The sequence below is a fragment of the Dendronephthya gigantea genome, unplaced genomic scaffold (genome assembly GCF_004324835.1).
Source record: "Dendronephthya gigantea isolate DGI-Jeju-01 unplaced genomic scaffold, DenGig_1.0 000183F, whole genome shotgun sequence".
Classification (NCBI taxonomy): domain Eukaryota; kingdom Metazoa; phylum Cnidaria; class Anthozoa; order Malacalcyonacea; family Nephtheidae; genus Dendronephthya; species Dendronephthya gigantea.
In genome coordinates, this window is record NW_021163193.1 from 30,727 (window position 1) to 53,112 (window position 22,386).

General features: G+C 37.5%; 1 protein-coding gene across 1 annotated transcript; it reads left to right on the top strand.

Annotated features, from left to right (window-relative positions):
• Positions 1-252: 252 nt before the first annotated feature.
• On the top strand, positions 253-22,152 carry LOC114538399 (TBC1 domain family member 1-like). The gene is made up of 19 exons (XM_028559577.1): positions 253-463; positions 755-854; positions 1,203-1,310; positions 9,061-9,154; positions 10,903-11,010; positions 11,250-11,375; positions 12,227-12,273; positions 12,392-12,468; positions 12,913-12,982; positions 13,721-13,835; positions 15,149-15,199; positions 15,745-15,811; positions 16,863-16,975; positions 17,074-17,145; positions 17,424-17,600; positions 18,026-18,138; positions 20,890-20,927; positions 21,379-21,442; positions 21,539-22,152. Exons 1-19 carry the CDS (start codon positions 357-359, stop codon positions 21,632-21,634), a joined length of 1,743 nt encoding a protein of 580 aa, XP_028415378.1. The 5' UTR covers positions 253-356; the 3' UTR covers positions 21,635-22,152.
• Positions 22,153-22,386: the final 234 nt, after the last annotated feature.

Sequence of the window (22,386 nt, forward strand, 5' to 3'; positions counted from 1 at the left end):
TCTCTACTAGACAGATATGAGCTAATATCTGTCTAGTAGCCAACCAATGAAATTGTTCATAAACTTTGTGGATTCCAAATCCAAAAATCAAAGTTGATAAGAATATTCTATATTTTATAATTGGGATACTGAGTTTTTTTCTACTGTCGTTTCCATTAACCAGTCAGCGCAGTGGCACACCGGAAGTTGTTAATAGCGTAGGTTGGAGAAGTCGTGCGCCAAAATTCGAAAAAGAACGGAGAAGTAAGCCCACTGACCATTTGTGTCATTTCATTTACTTTCATGAATTGTAATCGTTAGTTTCGTTACTTTACTAACTTTTAATAGTTAATAGAGAGTATATACAGACTTATACAATGATTCCAGGTCGACCTGAAGTTGTTGGTTTTGACGAATATGGCTTTGCCGTTTTTGCAGAAGGCTCGGTACATTTAAGTGGTGAACAAAGATGTCATAAATATAGGTTTGTATTGCTTATTTTTGTATCAACAAAAGTCATGGATTTTTGTAACGTGTATTTTTACATTGATCAAAATTGTCAACTCTTGGCATCTTCTTTGCCGTGATGTCAACATGCATTCCTAGCATGCATGTTATTTCTTACCTGATAATTAATTGGCTTGTTAATATTTACTGTATCGAGCTTCACATTTCTTTACCATATTATCACAATTAATTCTCAATGTCCTGGCAGTTATTAATTTCAATTTTTAGATTTCTAGCTTCATCTTTATGTTTTCCGCACTTAATATAGTCCTACAGATGAACTGTTTTGTGATGTGAAAACACTTCAAGCCATGTGGAAAAAGCTGGATCACAATTTTGATCAGAACAGTGCTGTTTCACCTCAAAAGGTTCACTGTTTTATCTATCTATATATATTATTATCAAATTTACATGTCTGTGTTGGTCTGTGGGTGAATGTTTACTGTTTAGTATACATGCATTAAAACAAATATATATATATATATATATATATATATATATATATATATATATATATATATATATATATATATATATATATTCTTACAGTCTAATTTACATGTTTGTGTTGGTCTGTGGGTGAATGTTTACTGTTTAGTATACATGCATTAAAACAAATGAAGCCTTATAGCAGTGTTGCTGGATCATGCAAATTATATGTATACTGCAAATGTAATCTTGTCATATTAATAGGCATAATTGTCCTAATTTTGTAGTTAAGGAATTTTGTTAAAAATGGAATACCACATGAATTAAGAGGAGAGTTTTGGCAACTTATTGTTGGGAGCAAGTTATTAAAGAATAATGCAAAATTTGTGTACCAGGTTTGTTATCCCATGGTAATCAGGGGCCGGTTGTTCGAAAGGTGTTTAGCTTAAACGGTGGATAAGCCAAAACTTAAAAGTACTCTCATACATCTTGTGAATGACTGAACCTGCATTTTATGCATTAAACATGTACTTTCATTGAAAATTAAGCTATTTACATCGAAATATTCCAGCTCATTTGTCCAGTAAAGAGATCATTTTATTTTTTATTTTGAACTTATCCACCGTTTAAGCTAAACGCCTTTCGAACAACCGACCCCAGTTGTCCAGTAATCAATTTTCACTAGATCAGCATAACCGAATAACGGCATTACAATACTAGCATAATAAAGGAGTCGTGATTTGAATGGTAATAAGTGCTTAACACTTATAAGAAGACCGAGCCATTGATTAACCTTCTTCACAATATGTTCAATATGATGTGTCCATGTAAAGTCTGATGATATGAAAATTCCCAAATACTTGAAAGTACAGACATTACCCACTTTATGATCCAGGATTGACACTGTTAGAGGCACTTTACTTTCTGATTTGCGATTGCTGCCTATAAGCATGCATTTAGATTTTTCTAAATTCAGAGTAAGTTTATGTTCGTTCAGCCACTTTGCTACTGTCAAGAGGTTTCTGTTTAACTTCTCATTGAGTTCCTGGGATGACGAACCATAACAATAAATCACCGTGTCATCAGCATAAAGTGAGCAAGACTCCAAAACTAGGTAGATCATTTATATAGATGACAAATAAAAGGGGTCCTAGAATGCTCCCCTGAGGTACCCCATATGAGATTGGCAATTCACTTGACAGTTCGCTTTGTGAGATTGACGCGAGATTGACGACGACAAATTTGAACTAGCTGACGAGGCTACTGCACAACTTGAGATATGGTTAACTGAGGCGAAACGCGCAGAAAAGTTTGTAGTGCAAGAGGAGCAACTTAAACGAGAACTAAGGTTGCATGAGAAAAAGTTGGAAATGCAAGCTAAGAAACAAGCAGAATCTGAGGAATGCGAAAAATCCGCCGCAAAACCAGACGCTAAATCGCCAAAACTTGTTATGACGAAATTCGTTGGGTGGTACATTGGCCCAAATTCTGGGGACAATTCACTGAAGCGATAGACAAAAGTGCAGTCGCACCGATTACGAAGTTTACCTATCTGTTAGAACTGCTCTGAACCAAAAGTAAAGCGTTGTGTTGAGGTCCTTCCTTTCGGCCCGAGGGCTATAACCGAGCAAAATCCATTTTGGTTGACATATGGCAAGGAATCTGAAATAGTCATATGTTATATTAAAGAGATTTTAGACCTGCCTCAGATATCGGGTGCCAACCCACGGAAAATTGCGGAATTTTATGAAAAGCTCGCTCATTACTTTCAAGCTCTGGAGACAATGGGAAAGCTCAGCGAAATCAACGGGAATGTGCCTATGACGCTAGATAAGCTATATGGTATACGGGGGATCTCGTTTGCACTGACCCAGCCTGGGAGTCCTGGACTTTCGCAAATCTAACTGAAGCCTTGAAGCAATGGGTTAAACGAAACCCCAATATCAATAAGGAACGCGAAGAGCACGCTAGGAAAAAATTCTTTAACGCTCGTAGCGAGAAATTCAGACCCCGGGGTTGCGTCAATTGCGGGGAGCTAGGCCACAGGGCAGTCCAGTGCGAAAAAATTAAAGATGTAACTGAGCGAAAGCGTATATTAGCGAAAAGGGCCTATATGTTTTAACTGTGCAATGAAAACCCACCGTGCTTCGGAATGTGCCGGCAAAACTGCCTGCAGCCACTGTCAAAGGCGTCATCACACTTCAATATGTGACCAAAAGAATGAAAAGCATGAGGACAATCCTAATGATAAGAATTTGAAGTTGATGACAGACGGGCAAAGTGGAGAGGGCATTTTTCCTGTGGTGACAGTAAACGTGAACAACGTAATGTGTCGAGCGCTGATTGATTCCGGTGCAGAGAGCTGAGAGTCCGCTAAATTGATTAACGCTCTAAATATAAAACGACGCGAAATAAGACGTCAACGCATAGATATGCTAATGACCACCCAAACCGCGAGGATGGAATTCTATGACGCAAAAGTGAGCTCGGTTGACGGAAGTTACGAAATGGACGTCCAATTGACCAAAGTCGATAAAAGCGAACTCTTATCAATCAGTAACCTGAACTACGATAAGTTAATACAACGTTATAGACACCTAGAATTGGCCAAGATTGACGACAACGATACGAAGAGACATCTCCCAATACATCTCATACTCGGGAGTGGAGAATACGCTCGAATCAAAACCAGTACGAAACCCCTCATTGGAAAAGACGGAGAACCTGTCGCAGAGAAAACTAAGCTCGGCTGGTTTGTGATGAGTCCTGGGATCGAGATTGACAAGAACACATTAACGAAAATACGAGTAATCAACCAAAGCACGCTCAATGATTCTATCGTAATAATCGATAAGCCTGCTTTAAAAGAAAAGCCTACCCTAAAAGAAGCATACAAACCTAGAGCAAACAGAATGCAATCTCAGAAAACCAATGACCGAAATAATCGAATCTCCAGACATAAGCAAACAAACCCTTCCTCCAAGAATTTTCGAAAAGGTCGCTATCCACCCCATAACAAAAAGACACAGAATCCAGGAACAATTATGCACAATCCCCAGGAAATATCGAACTCGATGCCGACGTATACAGCGAAACCTTTTCAATTAAGGTCAGAATTTCAGCTCGAAAACACCGAGTCCTGGGAAGCTTATCTACAGTCAATCAACCATACTTTAGATCAATTTGGAACACTTGTCTAGGTCACACAAAACGACCGAGGCCAAATTTAACCCCCATTTCTATTAAGCGCCCAAAAAAAGAAATCCCAGTGCTCATAAGACAACGAAGCCAAACTAATCATAATCGTGGACGTTCTCGAAGATCACCAATTTTCCGGCAGTTAAGATCTATAAAACGTACTTCAATTGCTTACGGAAAGAAACTTCCTATATTAAAATACTTCGTCTCATCCATCTCGCTCTCAAACGTGATGTCGTTGACCCCAAGTAGCATGTCTCGTGAAGCAAAATCAATGTGAGATGGTTGCTATAACTGAAACTTGGTTAAAGGATTCAATTCCTGATTGTTCGGTCAATATAGGAGGATACCAATTACTAAGAAGGGACCGTAAACAAAGAAATCACGGGTTGTCTCTATATAAAAAATAATATTAAGTGTAAACTCCTAGGTGATCTCTACCATGACGATCATGATGTGTTATGGGTAATGTTACAGCCAAAACCACTTAATTTCCCGTGGTTTTTCGAAGATAATTGTTAGCGTCCTTTATCACCCTCCAAATGCTAACAATAGAGAAATGCTCAAATATCTGAAAACCTCATTGCAATATATTGAAGTGAATTATATAAGTTGTGGAATAATTTTATTGGGTGATTTTAACAAACTTGATTTTAAACATGCTGCTAAAAGTTTTCAACTAAAGCCTATTATCAGCTTTCCCACAAGAGGGCCGAATATACTCGATCAAATTTTTACCAACTTGAAAGCTTATTATAGTTCGCCAGTTGCTGGCCCTCCTTTTGGTTTGTTTGACCGTATTACTATCACCGTCTGTCCCGAATTACGAAAAGCGATGGAAACACAAAAGAAAATGATTAAAATTTCGTGATAAGAGAGCTATGTTGCCTGTTTAGGGCGTTTTCTAACAAATGTCCCATGGGATTCCCTGCTGGCATGTCATCAGTCTAGTAAAGATAAACTCTCAGTTTTTACACAAGTTATAAATTACGGTTTAAATACAATTATGCCAGAACGAAAGACAAATGTACAAGTCAACGATCGCCCATGGATGACGCAGGAACTTAAACGTTTGATCCTGAAAAGGCAAAAAGCTTTTACTTCCGGAGATATATTTCTTTTCAGGCTGCTACGAAATAAGGTAAATAGGGAAAGAAAAAAGTGTCGAAAACGTTATTATAAAGCAAAAATGCAAAAACTATCCGACTGCAAACTTAGAGATTGGTGGCATGAAGTGAAGCAACTATCCGGCCTAAAAACCTAACCGGAAAAATCTTCAGTCTATATAGGAACTATTTCCCATGATAACGATTCCAATAACGGTCAAAATTTAGCAAATAGAATTAATGAGCCTTTCAATGGCGTAATGAAGGATTACTCACCCTGGCTCTTTCTTGCTACGATTAACGACCTCCGACTTTCCGGCGAGCCCTCAGAAGATATATGGAAATATGCAGATGACACTACAATTTCAAAAGTCATTCCTAAACACAGCAATAGCGCGCTGCAGCCAGTTGTTGATAAAATTGTTAATTGGTCTGAACAGAATAAATTACATCTACACCCCGAAAAATGTAAAGAGATGAGGATTCAATTTGCCAAGCACGAAGGTATGTTTAATCCAATTACTATGAATGGACGACATCTTGAAATTGTAAAATCAGCGAAAGTTTTGGGATTAATCCTAACAGATGATTTTAAATGGACCAAACACATACAAACGGTGGTTGCTAAAGCTTCAAAACGACTTTATCTTCTAAAACAACTGCGACGAGCTGATGTGAAAGAAAAATATTTAATTCAATTCTATAATGCATGTGTTCGATCAGTGTTAGAATATGCCTGTGTGAAGTCTCCCATTCGAATCTTCCTACATATCTATCTGATGATCTGGAACGAATACAACGACGTGCAATGAGGATTATTTCCCCTGGTATGAAGTACAAAGAGGCCTTGCAACGGGGACATCTGGAGTCACTTTTTGATAGACGAGAATACTTATGTAAACTTATGTAAGCTTTTTGATCAAATAGAACAAAATCAGAATCATAAATGGAATAATCTTTTACCAAGTGTAAAATCGGGTGTTTATAATAATCTTCGAACTATAAGAAAGTATGAACTCCCTCTAATTAAGACAGAGCGTTTTAGGAAATATATATATATATATATATATATATATATATATATATATATATATATATATATATATATATATATATATATATAAATATATAAATTATTTAGTTAGAGAAATATCGTGTAAAATCAGTTGTAATTCTGTCTTACTGACTGCAATATTTGATTTATTAAACAATCTAATTCTAAATTCTTTGAATGACTGTTTGAACTCTGGCCCTCCGTTACAAAACCTTCTATGGAGCATCCTCGTTCGAGCGCGATTTTACCCTAAACTCCTGACCGGCGACCTAGAAAAGGCATTCCTTCAAGTCCGAGTGAAACAGTCGGAACGAGACGCGTTGAGATTTCTCCGGGAAGCGAAGCAGTTGTAGCGTATAGATTTACGAGAGCATTATTCGGGCTTACGCGTTCTCCCTTTCTACTCGGTGGCGTGCTCAACGGTTAGCTATATTAGCTGGCGAAATGCGGAAGGGTCTCTATGTAGAAGACCTGATTACTGGAGCTAGGTGTTAATACCGGAGAAGCGAGAGAGAAAAAGATTGAAGTGTTTGAAAATGCAAGGTTCACACTCCATAAGTGGCATTCCAATTCGCCGGAGCTCGAAGAGAATCAACAACAAATCGCGAAACACGACGTCCGCGCGAAAGAAACGACGTTGGCCAAACAACGTTTGGGAGCTGGAATGTTCGGGACGAAGTTGCTCGGTTTGCCGTGGAATAAGAAACAAGATTTACTCAGCGTGGTGACCAACAAGGAGCATCCAGCCACAACCAAGAGAGATGCTCTGTCCCAGCTAGCAAAGGTGTACGACCCCCTCGGCCTAGTCTCACCTACAACCCTACCCGCGGAAAACTCCTTTACCGAGAAATGTGTGAATCGAACCTGGCTTGGGATGGAGAATTCCCTCAACCCTTGTAGAGACGGTGGAACGACTGGTATATGCGTTTCCCAGAGGCTTACGAGAACCGTAGGACCGTGGCCCCATCACCAGTCCATCTTGTCGGTGAACCTTCACGCCTTTGGTGATGCGAGTAAGCAAGGAGTAGCAGCAGCCGTATACGCAGTTGTCGAACAGGAAGGAGGAACAACGCAAGGGCTCTTGTGCTTTTACTAGATTTGCGAAGAAAAGTCTCACCATCCCTCGATTAGAACGCGTAGCGGGACATATGGCTGGGAACTTGATTAGTAGTGTGGAGGCAGCGCTTAGGAGAGAGACAGTGACCGAGATGCATTGCTGGTTAGACTCTACAGTGGCTCTCTATTGGATCAATGGCCAAGGGGAATATCGCCAGTTCGTATCCAACCGCGTGAAGAAGATTCGTGAGCATGAGCGTCTCGAATGGCATCATGTACCGACACTTCAGAACCCGGCGGATCTGGGGAGTCGAGGAGGGAACGTAGTAGGTAACGAATCCATGGCGGAGCATTGGCAACGATGGCCAAAATACGCGAGAGGTATTGGGTCGCGAAATTACGGCGACTGGTGAAACAAGTACGAAGTAAGTGTCATGGTTGTGTCAGGTTCAGGTCGCGAGCCTACCAAAGACCACCCCCGGGCCGATTACCACCGACGCGGACTCAAGGCACGAACCCTGGGAGTGCTGGGAGTTGACTTCGAGCGGCAGCAACCCTGCGAATAGAGCAGCAAGCACAAACGAACAGGGACACGAGTTAGGACAATGAATAGACACGTTTATCACCTTTAATCTTATTAAACTTAGTTTTGTTAACATGCAGGTAGTCGAAAGGACGATGAACCCACGACGATGTCAGTCTCTTCAGAACATATAACTCTAGCTCGAATTATATGGGGGAATGTGTCGGAGACTGACAGGATAGATAAGAACATAATTATAAGCAAAGTTACTATTATTACCATTTAAGGACATATTATTCAAGGATCGTGCATGACGTAAGTAATTGATCGATCGTGCATGACGAGATAGAATTGCAATCATTTATTAGATAGGGTGTAACGAGAACGAGAGTAGAGCGAGAGTGATCGTGAGTGAGACAACTTTGAGAACTGTGATTTTGTATATTCTCTTTTATGATTAAATATTATTAACTGTGACTTGTCGAATATTTTTTAATATTGGGCTAAGCGATTGCCTTTTTTGCTACACTCACAAAGTTTAATGAGGACAGTGGTGAAAATTATATTATTTTGCTTAGCCTAAGTTGCTTTTATACCTCCGATTATATTAATATAGCTATATATACAGACTGCAGATAAGTGGACTAGAGGTAAATGCCGCGCACTGATTGGTTGATTATCGGTGTGGAAAAGGTAATCTTGCCCGCTCAAAAATTCATCTTGCGCGCTCGTGAAAACATTCATTATAGAAATCAAATTTTGGAAAAAGAAACGAATAAAAGCCATATGCCGTACAGTGGCGACGAGGAGCACTCCCCGAGAATTTTACTATCCTGGGGAAACAAATGACCCAAATGCCACGTTTGAAGCCGAAGATATCAACGCTGAGCAAAACAACAACAAAAACAGCCAATTTTATCTATCAATCTTAAAAAAATTGCAATCTAACAAAGCCATATAATAAATCCTTTATTAACCTCGTTTGCTCGGTCTGTGCGTGAAAGTATTGCCTTCGGTTTTTATCGCACAGACGAAAAATCTCAGGCAATACTTTCCCGTACAGACCTCACACTCGGTTAAAAAGTAGTTAATACCAGGAATATTTTTCATTTGTTGCTATAGATAGCGATGTTCACTTTTTTTGCAAACTCCAAACTATTGCTTTTAGTTTTGAGCTAAATGTTGATGTAAATAGTATTTCTTTATAGGAGAAATTGTCTGAAGTTCGTACCATGTTAGTTGACCTTGGGGTTACAGAATATGATGGAAGGAATGCTGCCAGGATTATCGGTAGAATCGCGGGTATGTATCAAAGACATGTTGAACAGCGTGTTCATAGTATTTCAGAAGTCCTCTCTTAAAGGCGTTAAATGTGATGACATCCCCTTAATACCGCCCTCAAGAGGGAACGGCATCAGATGGTTATCCTCGACGAGATCCTACCTGAGCTCTCCAAAGCAAAATTTTTCTCCACAGTTGACCTTCGTTCCGGATACTGGCACTGCCCACTTGACACGGAATTGAGCATGCTGACCACCTTTTCTACTCCATACGGTCGCTATCGATGGCTCTGGTTACACTTCGGCCTTTGCGTCTCTTCCGAGATCTTTCAAAAGCAGGTGAATCTTGCTCTAGAGGGTCTCGATGGTACGTTCAACATAGCGGACGATATTTTAATCTATGGCGTCGGTGTAACAAAGGAAGAAGCAGAGAAGGACCATGACGTTAAATTGATCAACCTTCTGCGCTGCTGCAAGGAACGCGGAATTGCATTAAATCCTGACAAGCTGAGACTTCGGATGGAGGAAGTACCGTTTATGGTCCATATCCTGACAGGACAAGGACGAACCTCTGGACGACCCAGCATTGGATGATGGAACCCAGGAAGAGACCGCACCCATAGGCCGAACCCAGGAAGAGACAGCACCCATAGACCCAACAACCGTAACCACCACAAACTTTGGCAGGCAACAAACCACAATGTTTGATAGCACCCATAGGCCCAACAACCGTTCCTGCACCACAAACCTTGACAGGCAACAGACCACAACGTCAAAGAAGGCCACCCAGTTACCTTAAGGACTATGATTGCAATTGAACGCCTGCAAGAAATCTGTAAATAATATATATATATATATATATATATATATATATATATATATATATATATATATATCAATTCTATGAATAATGAAACTGATAACAATGAAGATCGTCCATATTATGTTTAGAACTCTAGCAGTGATGCTTGAAATTTAAAAGACATTTAAATTTTGTTGTACTTAAAATCTTTCTTGGATTTCTTCCGAGCGACACCTGCGCGGGTTGCAATCTGCCTTAACCACTCGGCCACGACTGCATAATTACATGATGGATTGCTTATTTTGCCTAAAAGTATTAAAAAATTAGGCATTCTGATTGGCTTTGCCTTTAGTTTAAAAACAAAATTGCCCCTTGTTTCCAGAAAAAGTATAGGGCACTTGTTCAGTGACATTTTGCAAGCTTTTCTTCGAATGGCAACACATTTCAAGAGGAAACGAACCATACACTTTCCTATAATAGATGCATGTATGACAAGATGAAAAACAGATAATTCTAAACGAAAATGGGATACTGATGGACATATTAAATTTATATTGCATGTAATGAATGATGCAATCGATGTTTTAATCAAATTCGTAATTCGTTATTTAATAAAAGATGCGTTGATTTATTCCACTCCATGCATGCATAATTTCTTTCAAATAGGTGGATATAATATAGGCGCAACAGTTTTGCATGCATTGGCGTAGCCAGCTTGTCGATTTTGTCCCTCTATGTAAATTTCGTGTTGGTATAATTATTCATTTCTTTAGAAATTCATTGTTTTCACAGTCAATGAACACCAAAATATGAGCATAGCGGGACAAATCGTCAGGCTCTGGCTACGCTACTGTTTGCATGTGTAATAATAATGTACTTTTATGCTGCCCTGTTGATATTTTTCATATTGAATAGTGTTTTTTTTAAATGTCAGCCCTAAGACATCTTTATATAATTATTTACTGTAGGTTCGTATGAAGACGAGGAAACAATCATGATTGAAAGACCTAAATTAGAATTGGACGAAGTTACACGCACCCATCTGAATGCATTCAGACAGGTTCTCCTTGATGCAGGTAAACGTAAACCGTTTCTGCATGATAGGAGTATAATCCTTAAAATTTTCTCTTTAAGCATGCAGCGTCGATGCAGGGTCTCGTTGTATTGTTTTTCAACTCTGATCACAGGTAGCCCAACAGTCATGGGCCAGGTTTGATATCATACATATAGCATATAATTATAGCATATAATAATGCTATATGTATGACATCATACTACAGCCCCCGACTCACCAGTCACTATAAATTATCTTTAGATCGGACATTTCCAACACACAAAATGTTTATGGCGGGCACAATTTCGGGTAAAGAAGGACGTGCTGCATTATTTCGCATCTTAGCCGTCTATGTCCTGTACAATCCACAAGTTTCCTACTGTCAAGGTAATGACGCGAGTTGACTATAGGTTTTTCAAAAACGAAAGCGCGGAACTGACATAAGTTTACTGAAGGCTGGCAAACTGGCAAAGTGCAAAGAAATGTTCATTAATAATCAGATTATTGTGATTAACTATATGCATATACAGTATCCATACTTCAACTTCAGAAACAAAAACAAATGTCGGGAAACGCTGACGATCTTGTTATAATTATCACATTTCATGTTCTTTCACAATCCATGTTTTTGTTGCCATGCATGGCTGTATAAAGTGTATTGCGTTTTACACCAAATAATTTGCTTTATTATAATGTGTATAGAGATTTATGCACAGCAGAATGATGAAATAAAGATCGTATTTCACTGTATAAATTAATTTATGCAATTTGGCTGGACGTACGATGTTTTTCACGTGTGAAAAAATGCCATACACGGCTTTGATTGGACGTACGATATTCTTCACACCTGAAAAATTGGCGTATCTCATTTTGGCGGCAATTTGTTTACATTTTTTTTCAAGATGATCTTTCGGAAAGAATATCTAACTTCTATTGAACAAAAGTACAAAGAAACTGAACGGTAATAAATATGTTTTGATGCATAAAATTTCGATTTTTGTTGCTCGCCATTAAAAACGTGCCGTTGTCGAATTGATCTCTGTACACATTTAATAAACAAATTACTTGATGGTTGGCTCGTTTGTACGATTTTTATTATGAACTCGTTGTGAAGGATCGCAAACTCACTCGTTCGCTGCGCTCGCTCGTTCGTTTTGCGATCCTTCACAACTAGTACATAAAAATCGTACGTACTCGCCAACCATGAAGTAATCTCTATTTATTTTATCATCAATAAGGTATGTCTTATATTGCTGGAATGTTGTTAACACAGATGTGCGAAGAGGTTCGTTATATATGCTTTCTCCTACTGTACTAGCTGTAGTTATATATGATGACGTGATACTGAGGACATATATAATTTTAAGTGAATTCATGCCTTGTACTGCTTCATGTCTCAATAGGATGCATTCTGGATGTTGGCGTCTCTCATTGAAAGACCAAAATATTTGTCTGGTTATTTTGATTCCACGCTTTCCAAGTATATAGCTACTCTATTTTTTTTAAATGTTAGGCGGCAGAAATAGCATGCAGAGGCCGTTACGAAAGCTAAGTGTTATGATGCATGCACCGGATAGTGTTTTTTCAATCGGTCTAAAATCCCGTTTGATCAGTGTAATTTATTAGCTGTAATTTCATTGCTTTTCAGGCATGTTTGCAACGGTTGAAAAATTGCTATCCGGGGGATGGCACTATATGCAGCTTTCGCGTACAACCGGGGCCAATGCTATGCTATGCTATGCTATGCTATATGCTATGCTATGCTATGCTATGCTATGCTATGCTATGCTATGCTATGCTATGCTATGCTATGCTATGCTATGCTATACTATACTATAGACAGCTTACGATGTTTGGTAGAACATGCCAAGTACCTGCCAAGTTTTATTCACGGAAACTGCTTTTTTTGTTATTCTCTCTACAGAATTCAGAGGCATTCTCTGGTATTTGAAAGATTACTTAGTCAGAAAATACCAAGACTTCACGAACACTTGGTAGGTTAAGAATCAGAAACCTTGATCCATAAAAAATTAAATTCGATTATCAGAGGGGTATAATTTTTTCACGAATCAACAGAGGCGTAACTAGAACGACAATTCAGGTCAGCCCGACGGATTTCTTTTATCAGTGCAATAACCCACAATAGAAATCCGTCAGGTAGAACTAAATGTATGAATAAAACACATCCTCACTGTTGTTCTAGTAGCCGTTATAATTTTAGTTTGCCAATGGACCACTTTCATAATAGACCAATGATCTAGGTAACAAGAAGGAAATTTATTACCACAGCTAAAAAGAGCGACCTGAAATAAAACCAGAGACCAGCGTGGCAGCGTCTTCAAACAACTTAGCATCAAATGTGGTATAAGAACTACCTAAAATAGACAAAACACTTCTCGAAGTGTTTTGTCTATTTTAAGCAGTTGTTATACCACATTTGATGCCAACCTGAAATAAATATAATTGGCACAGTAAAAACAATAAATACAAGTTTGGCAGCAAAATGTCAAGTATATAGTATGGAAAATATAGACATGCCGGCGAAGCAAGCAATTTTTGTATACTTTTTATCATGGGCAGAAATGTGTAGCTAATTTAGTGATACATGACTAATACAAAAGTATTCCAAATTTTCCAACTTCGCTAGGCTATATTTTCCAAGTTTCACGTGTTCTAAAAATTTAATTTTGATGTAGTTAACAATTTATCGGTTTATTTCGTATAAATTTCAGAAAGAAAATGGTATTGATCCATTATTGTACATTACGCCATGGTTTATGGCACTTTACACTAGTCTTCCATGTTGGGACAGCGTTCTTACTATATGGGATCTTCTATTGTTGGACGGTATGTCAGTGTGAAATTTCCTTCAAGTATAATTCTATACAAGAGAGAGTCGGTACGTTCCGCTTATACAAATTCTCATTAAATCTGGTATAACAACAACCGAATATAGACAGTTTCGAACTAAAGGCCTTCATCAGCAGTATATGAATATATACTAACTCTGATATTTAACATATATTCCCTGAAGGCATGGTGGATATATGGCTGAATAAAAACCGGGACGAAGTCGGGGTTTTTATTCAGCGACAACGATATATCCGAGCCGGAGGTGAATAATTGCTTTAGTATAATTACATATAAGGTGATTTTTTAAAAAGAACTGTTGTAGAAAATACATGTTTACGTTTGTAAAATATGTGTGACGTAAATATGTATGTTATGCAAATATGCATGTTATGCAAATATGCATGTTATGCAAATATGCATGTTAATGCAATATGCATGTTATGCAAATATGCATGTTATGTCAACAGTTATAGAGCGATTCAAATATAAAACTATGTTTTCGCAAAATATAGTTTTACAACTTAGTTTTTTACTTTGACTTTTGACTTTGTGGTTTTATTGATCTATCACTTTGACATAAACAACTCTCTGCCACTTTGAAAATTCCGCTTTAACGGTCGACCATTCAGAGGCTAGAATCATTTTCAAATTTATATACTAACCCATGAAGACCGTTTTAGACCTTTTCGGTAATTACGTCACATTATTATCGTTTTAAATTTAGAACCACCTTAAATAAGATGGATTTTAAGTTTTACTCCTACAAACTATGCGCAAAGATGCAAAACATCCTTCTATAACCCGTGCATGAAAAATAATTTTTCATTTTGATTAATAAGTATGGGAATAAGCCATAACGCTGGAACGATGCGGTCTTGCCCCTTCAGCCTCGTTCTCGTGTTATGGCATATTTCCACATTTATTGGTCAAAACAAAACAAAAATTCATTCATGTCGTGAAGAAGGATGTTTTGCATCTTTGCACGTGGCTCGAGAGAGTAAAACTTGAAATCAATTTCATTTAAGGTTGTTCTAAATTTAAAACGTTGTGATGTTAACATGTGGTGAGGTAATTACCGAAAACGTCTATTGGGTCAGAACGTCGAGTCATTTTTGGGTCTATTTTTAGGCAAATCGTTATACAACTTATTCTTTGATTATCAAGACATTCCCCGATTATGAGGGGTATAATTTTTTCACGAATAAACAGGCGGAACTAGAACGTTAACTCAGTTCTGCCTGACGGATAAGTGCAATATGGGTCTATTTTTGGGCATATCGTTATACAACTTATTTTTTGTATTAAAGGGACCTCTGTTATATTTCAAGCATCACTTGGTATACTTCAAGCCATCTCTGGTACATGTATTTTTTTATTCCATATGTAAACAAAGCAAACCTTTCATTATGTCGTATTTTACGAATTTATTTCTGAATAAGAAAACGAAACAAGCATTGGAACCGGTGCTGTGTGACCGCAACGTCAAAACCTGATAATACTTATCCGGTTACACCGCGGTTAATACTTATCCTAAACCGTGATGATTTTCTAGAGTATAGGCAGAATTCTATGCCGGCATCGTGTGATGTAGTCTCGATTAAAGTATATAAATCACATCATGGTAGTTATATGTGTCTGCTTTGCGCGTTCCAACATGTTCATTTTTATATCAAATATTACCCATTACACCAATGGCAATGGGATCGCAAACCACAAAACAAAGATTCGAGACCATTCCAATTCCAATTTCTATTTAAAGCCTTTGTATACCCTGTAGTGATCCGTAATCTTTTGTATATTGATACCCCTGGGCCAATCATGCTGGCCATTATTTTATCTCACGCGTAAATCTTTCTCAGATAATTCTGTTGTTCATGTAAATGTGTCAAACGTTATTTTTCAGATGATCTGCTCTGCCGCTCAGGCATTGCACAGATTCTTCCTATACTACTTCGCTTGCCTCCAGACAGGTTTGAATATAGTATACATATGTTGTGTATGCATGCATGTGAACCTATACCTCAATCGATTTTTGAAGCGGTCCACTAAAAAAAAGTATCCTTTTTTTCGGAAAAACGCTAAAAACGCGTTTTTGATAAAAGTCTAAAGGCTTATATATGTCATATTTGAAAAAGCTAGTCGAGTATTTTAGTATGCATTTGTTGACCCATATGTAAAATAACAATTTGGAAGCAATTAAAATTTTCCGCGCGTGAGAAAACGCAACAGTGGAAAGCAGCCCTTATTCTGAGTAAGAGGAGTTACCATATAGTTATGCAATTACCATAGTAACGCGATGGAAAATAAACAAACGCAATGACTAACCAGTCTATCGTTATAACCATGAAATTATTTAGCTGTAAATATTTTTACCTTATTGGTAAACTGAAAATGTACATAAATTTGCATTACATTTTACATCACATTTTACATGACGTTTTACATTACAAAGTCTTTTATATTTTAATTGCATGAACTAGAAGTGACAAATGTGTTCAACCTAAGCTCTGGAATTTTGTCAAGTTAGCTTTATTGCTTTTTGAGTTATCTTTACACGATAGTTGGTAAATGAGATTGTCATTCGCTAAGAAAAAAGTTTTGGGTATATACATAAATTCTAGAGAACAAAACAAAATGGAACAATGAAGCAGTGAAACAAGCCAATCGATCACTAGACAATTAATTAGACATAATTAATTAATTAAACATAATTAGAAATATCCTCGCGTTTTTTGTGTCTTCCCAGAGAAATTTCCAGGATCGATTAGGAAGACCTTTAAGATGGCATCCCATTTTGCATTGCGTTTCAATTTTGGTCTTTTAGCGAAACATTTGGACGCCTAATTTTCTTATTCAAAATGTGCATTTGACTATTTCCGGGACTTTGTATCAAGCCACTAAACTAACTATATCGCGCATTTCTCAACCGAAAAATAAAAAAATACAGGCGTGCAATGCGTTGTTGCTGACAATGTTTCTTTAGATCCGTATACAAGGCCGTTTATTGTTTCTTGATTTCAGACTAAGGAGGTCGTACTTTGTGCCTGTCATGTGGCGTTGGACTATCTATGATTGGGAGGTGGATGCCTTTCAGGCAATAATTACAGACACAAGCAACGTTCATTGTAACCAAGGTAGGATACTCGAGAAAACAAGTTAAGTTTATGGCATATCTGGATTATTTTAGCGATCGTTGTCAGTATTTCCTAGCTGTTAAACGCTGAACGTTTAGACGTAAAACGAAAGCTCCACAACGACGAAAATTGCCGGGCAAGAAAGGTCCCAAGACTAGCGAAGGATATTGGTAAGTTTTTTCTCATGGTATTTTTGTCAAATAATTTTATTCTATAAACTTCATAATCTTTTCTGATGATCTGTTTTCTGGCGTATCTCTTTATTTTTTCACGATATGATTTTAACTGCGTATGTTTTTTCCCACGATATTGTTTGGTGGATACCTATTGTCAATAAAATTTTCCAACAATTTTGGCATCAGTCATTCTCCCTTTAACTTATTTAGACAAATATACACATGGCATTTGAATGGCATGTCTCCAATTTCTTTTTTTTTCATTTTTGCAGCGGTGACAAATGAACAAAGGGATTCATTATCGTTTTTCGAAAGGGTCACAAAATTTGTGGGTAATTTTTGGCCCATATCATTTAATCCATTTGATAAAACTTCGGTAATTAATGCAAGAGAACTTGAAAGCAACATAGCATCATCTGAAGGAAACTTACCAAAGATAAATGTTGAAAGTAAGCAGCTAATTCGATTTAATTAGGCCTCAGACGACCAAAGTGACATGACATACATGTCAAGATGACTTTGAAATCGTTCTTTAATAAATTTGATATCGCGATCATATCTGTCTAAATCCATATCAAAAAGATTATTGTTAAAAATTAAAAGAAAAACATTGAAGTCACTTTTCTCGTGTTTGGGAAAAAAACGGGTTATTACGAAAGGCCAGGGGGTGCTCGGTTTCTTCTAGCATACGTAGTCGTCGCAGCTACGAGATTGACGTTTTCGTTTTTTCTTATCGTACACTTTTAGCGATTTTGTTTTCGGTTATGTTTTATTCATGTTTTGTTCGTATTATTGAGATTGGTTCAGTTCTGTTCAGTGTTTAACCACGCATTATTTGCAAGATGTCTTATATCGTCTTCATTTTTTTCACTAGATGACAACACGTCAACTCCTGGCAGACGTCGTACGACGAAGTCAAAGAAACCGCGTGATAATTCCTCTTTACGACGCAGTCCTAGAATTGCAAAACGTCGTTCGCCTAAAAAGGTAAACTGCTAAGCAAATTTAAGCAAACATACTCTCAGACGTACCAGATGAACTAAATTGTGTTGATGGCCGGTTGCATTTTCAAAGGAAATTTTGCAATCTTTCCTTAATTAAAAGGTAGCCTAATCTTTCGTTTTCCGGACGTTGCACTCATAAAAACAAGAGATTTATGCTTGATTTTGTAATTGGCGAAAAGTAATCACCCACTGAGCTATACTATAATTCCTGGAGGACTTGCAGGAAATCAGTGCTCCTAATGTTTTGAAATGCAAAAAGTGAAGCAAAAAACATGGCGGATTTTGGCCTTCGCTGACGTCAGATTGACGCCACTGGTTCTTATTTGCAATGGTAGTTACGCCTCAACACATCGACGCCAAGGTTGAGCAGTTCGTTTAAAGCCAGCGAACGGGAAAAGAAGCGACATTACAACAAACGGATTGTTGAAGTCGAGCATGGCTCCTTCACACCGGTCGTCTTCAGCGCCTTTGGCGGATGCGGAAGAGAGACCCAACATTTTCTCTCCTTCCTGGGTGCGAAGCTGGCTGACAGGAAGAATCATTCTCCATCTATTGTGGTTAGCTGGTTACGACGAAAGATCACCTTTGCTTTGATTAGAGCTCGCGTGGTGTGTGTTCGTGGAATTCGAAGTTGGAGGACTAAATTGTGTTGGATTCGAAGTTGGAGGACTGCATCCATCACATCAACATTAGCTAGTCTAGTTAAGTTGTTTTTGTAAATATTCTGTAGAACTTTTATATTTAGTTTTTTAGTTGCCTACTATTAATAAACGTGTTTTGATGTTTAAAAAAAATGATAGTTACCACTTACCAACCGGGATCCAAAGCATGAAAAAATGCGAGCAACCTCCTGGTTTTCGATAAAAACAAGAATTTTGTTTTAACGACATTTTTGTAATTGCACAAAAACTGATGGATTTTTTCCCTTTTTGCTGGTTCTTTTCAACTTCAACAAAGAAGCAGCAATTTGCTCTGCTTGTTCCTACTGCAATTTACTTATCAAAGAGGAAATTTTTGATGTCTGAACCTGAACGTCAAGTAAAAGTATAGTTTCGTAGTTCGACGGCTATGAAAGATCTGAAAACCGAAATGATATATTTTACTAACATTTAAGCCCCGTTTACACTACACTCAATTTATTGGCACGGCACGGCTAAAATTGGTACCCGTGCCCATTTTTATTGGCGTTCGGGCTACCAAAACAAAGGCCTAGCACAGATGAAATGGGCACGGGTACCCATTTTAGCCGTGCCGTGCCAATAAATCCAGTGTAGTGTAAACGGGGCTTTAATTTGCTTACCTACAACATATTTCTATTAATATTTGTTTATCCATTATATTTTACACTGATTTACATCCATGTAGTTGAGCCAGGTCCAACCAGATCAATGTGTCTAGCCCATCTTTTGATGAAGAAAATACGAGATATATTAGATCAAAGTATTTGAAGGATGCAATAGGAATTAAAATTCTGAAGGAGTAAGGTCTGAGAATAACTTGCCTAAATTCATTCACACCTCCAATTGAGGCATCATCATGGCCTCAGTAGCTGACACTAAATTATCTGTTATAATCTTGTATAAATACACACACTTAATCTCTGACCCACCTTTTTTTTTGCAAGGATAACATAGGGTTTGGTGGATCAACTGGAGGCATATTATGCAAATGGCATTGAGACAACTATACTATTTTACACAAGAACTACACACATTCTTAAATACAAAAACTGTTTTATGATTTTTACAAAATACAATGTTTTGTTAAAAGAAAATGAATATTAAAATTGATAAGGCTTTGTTTATTTCTTTTCCAAAGAACCTTTCCAGTCATTGCAGGCTAATCTGGGAGAAGCTGGAAAGCCCCTTTTGCATATAATCAATAATAATTGCCATGAATATCTTGACCTACAAACATCCCTGGTTCTAATCTTCCTTAATACAACCTCTGCATTATCATTTGCAAGTATAGAAAAGCATATGACCTGCACAGGGACCATAATCACTGGTTTTATACCATGGAAGGAGCATCACCTGTGCAGTCAGACAATTATAGTGCTGACCACAGCATGGTGCTGACTGCTGGAAGCTTTCAATTTAATAGTTCATCACCATAGGTTCAAGCTAATAAGCTCATCAATATACAGTACATGATATATAATGATATACGTCAGTACAGAAAAACTATTTCTTCTGGCTAATGAGATCCAGCTAAACAAATAGGCAGGCTACCCTTGGGCTTGGTTGAAATTGCACATCTTCATCCTCCCAATGATTCTTAGCCTCTTGAAGTTTTATCTGTTATTTGTTTCAAGTTTTTTTTCTAATGGCTATAAATAGATACTGTAAAAATAGCGGCTATCAACCGCTATACAGATCTTTTATTTATAGTCACAAAATTGACAGTTTCCCTTGACAACTTGGTGAGCGTCGCCTAACAACATTATTAGATGACGTCACAAACATTGCTCTCAAACTACAAAACTTAACGAACAAACTTTCGCAATTCTACGCTCAACTGGAAATCGCAATATCTATTGAACTAATAAACTATGATTTGCTATTGTTGTAGCTATATAATTAGAATGGTTGCAATATTGCTTGCTATCAACCTAACCCTAATATAGGCGTCTGAATGTGGCTAACTTTGTCCTATTGTCGAATCGAGGTTAAGTTATACTCGCTGCCTTTTGTGTCTTTTCCATTGATCAATTGATAAAATATTTTTGTTACAGAGTACCAACACGCCTGCAAGGAATGAATGGCTCAGCGGGTAAGTGATTGATTTTTAATTATTCGGCAGACGGTAGGCCTAAATTTTTTGTTCTTTATTATTCTTAAATGTATATGACCACCAATCGTTACCGAATTTATTCTTTTCCCACCCTTTCCAGAAGAGTGGTTAAGAAAGGGAGGCTTAGTTGAAAGGGGGGCTTATTTTGTGATCAATGAAATGACAAAATGGAAGGTATTAGATTGAAATACGTAGCCAGCCTGGCGATTTAGCCCCACTATTCTAATATTTTGGTGTTCGTTGAATATGAAAACAATAAATTCTTAAAGAAAGAAATAATTTTATCGTCCGGCATGCAAGCCACGCTTCTTCACATCAACATAAAGACAGTTTTAAATAGAGACTTTAATTAAACTTTAATAGAGTTTGCTATAAATGGCTGTAAGGATTTATATTTTGGTCGTCAACTTTAATTTAATTCTTTATCAAGCTCACCAAATGCAATGCACGCTTTTAAGATGTTCAACACTCCAACGCCAATGAGAACCACTAAGGTTTGTACCACTTAACATACACGCTGTCTATTATATAATACTGAAATTAGGCAATTAACGTCCTTTTCAATCAGTATATAATTTATGTGTTTGTAGAGTACCAAGATACCACCAAAAACGATGAATAATTTGGATCTCTCATTTCCACCACCATTCTCTTTATCGCCAGACGTCGAACTTCAGGATATTTAATCCCTGAAATTTAATCTCAACTCTAATTTTGAGTCGCTGCGAGGACGGGTGTGTGAGAAATTTACTAATACCTGGGATCGCGGTTGTTCGAAGCTCGTTCAGGCCAAATTTAGGCAAAGTCGACATGTTATGAACGTCTACACTCATCAAGCGATATGCCAAAAATAATTTTATCTTGTCTGCCATCATCGTAGCTATAATTACAGTTTTTTTATAATTACAGCTATATAGTTTTAGTGCATCAATATTACGTAGTGTAGTGTTCAGTTAGACAAGAGTCAATAGATTTCAACGATTCCCCCAACTTAACTTTTCTATCATGGCATTATCTATTGTCGTTGTTGCATTAATTTGACCCGACTAAAATGCGGGGTAAAAACTTTTGCCCAAGATTGTAGATCTTAGAATTCAGTGCTTCTTGCTGCACGGATAGTTTGGACTGCAATACAAATGGAACGATAACTCCATAATAAAGTCCATTCATTGCCTCAAATTAATTAATTGAAATACAGTATGAATGTAACAAGAATTTTGGCAAGTTAGAACTGTTTTGGCATAAGTTTCATCAATGGTAGGTTTGTAATAAAAACGTTAAAATGTTGATGGCGACGTCCAGTCGCCCATCTTAAGGATGTTATATAAAAGTAGATGTTGCTTAGCTGCTACGGTTGTTGAGGCTGCTCTAGTCGAATGAGCTTTAAATATTGTGGAGTCTATTCCAGCAGCTAAGAAAATATCGCATAACCAATTCG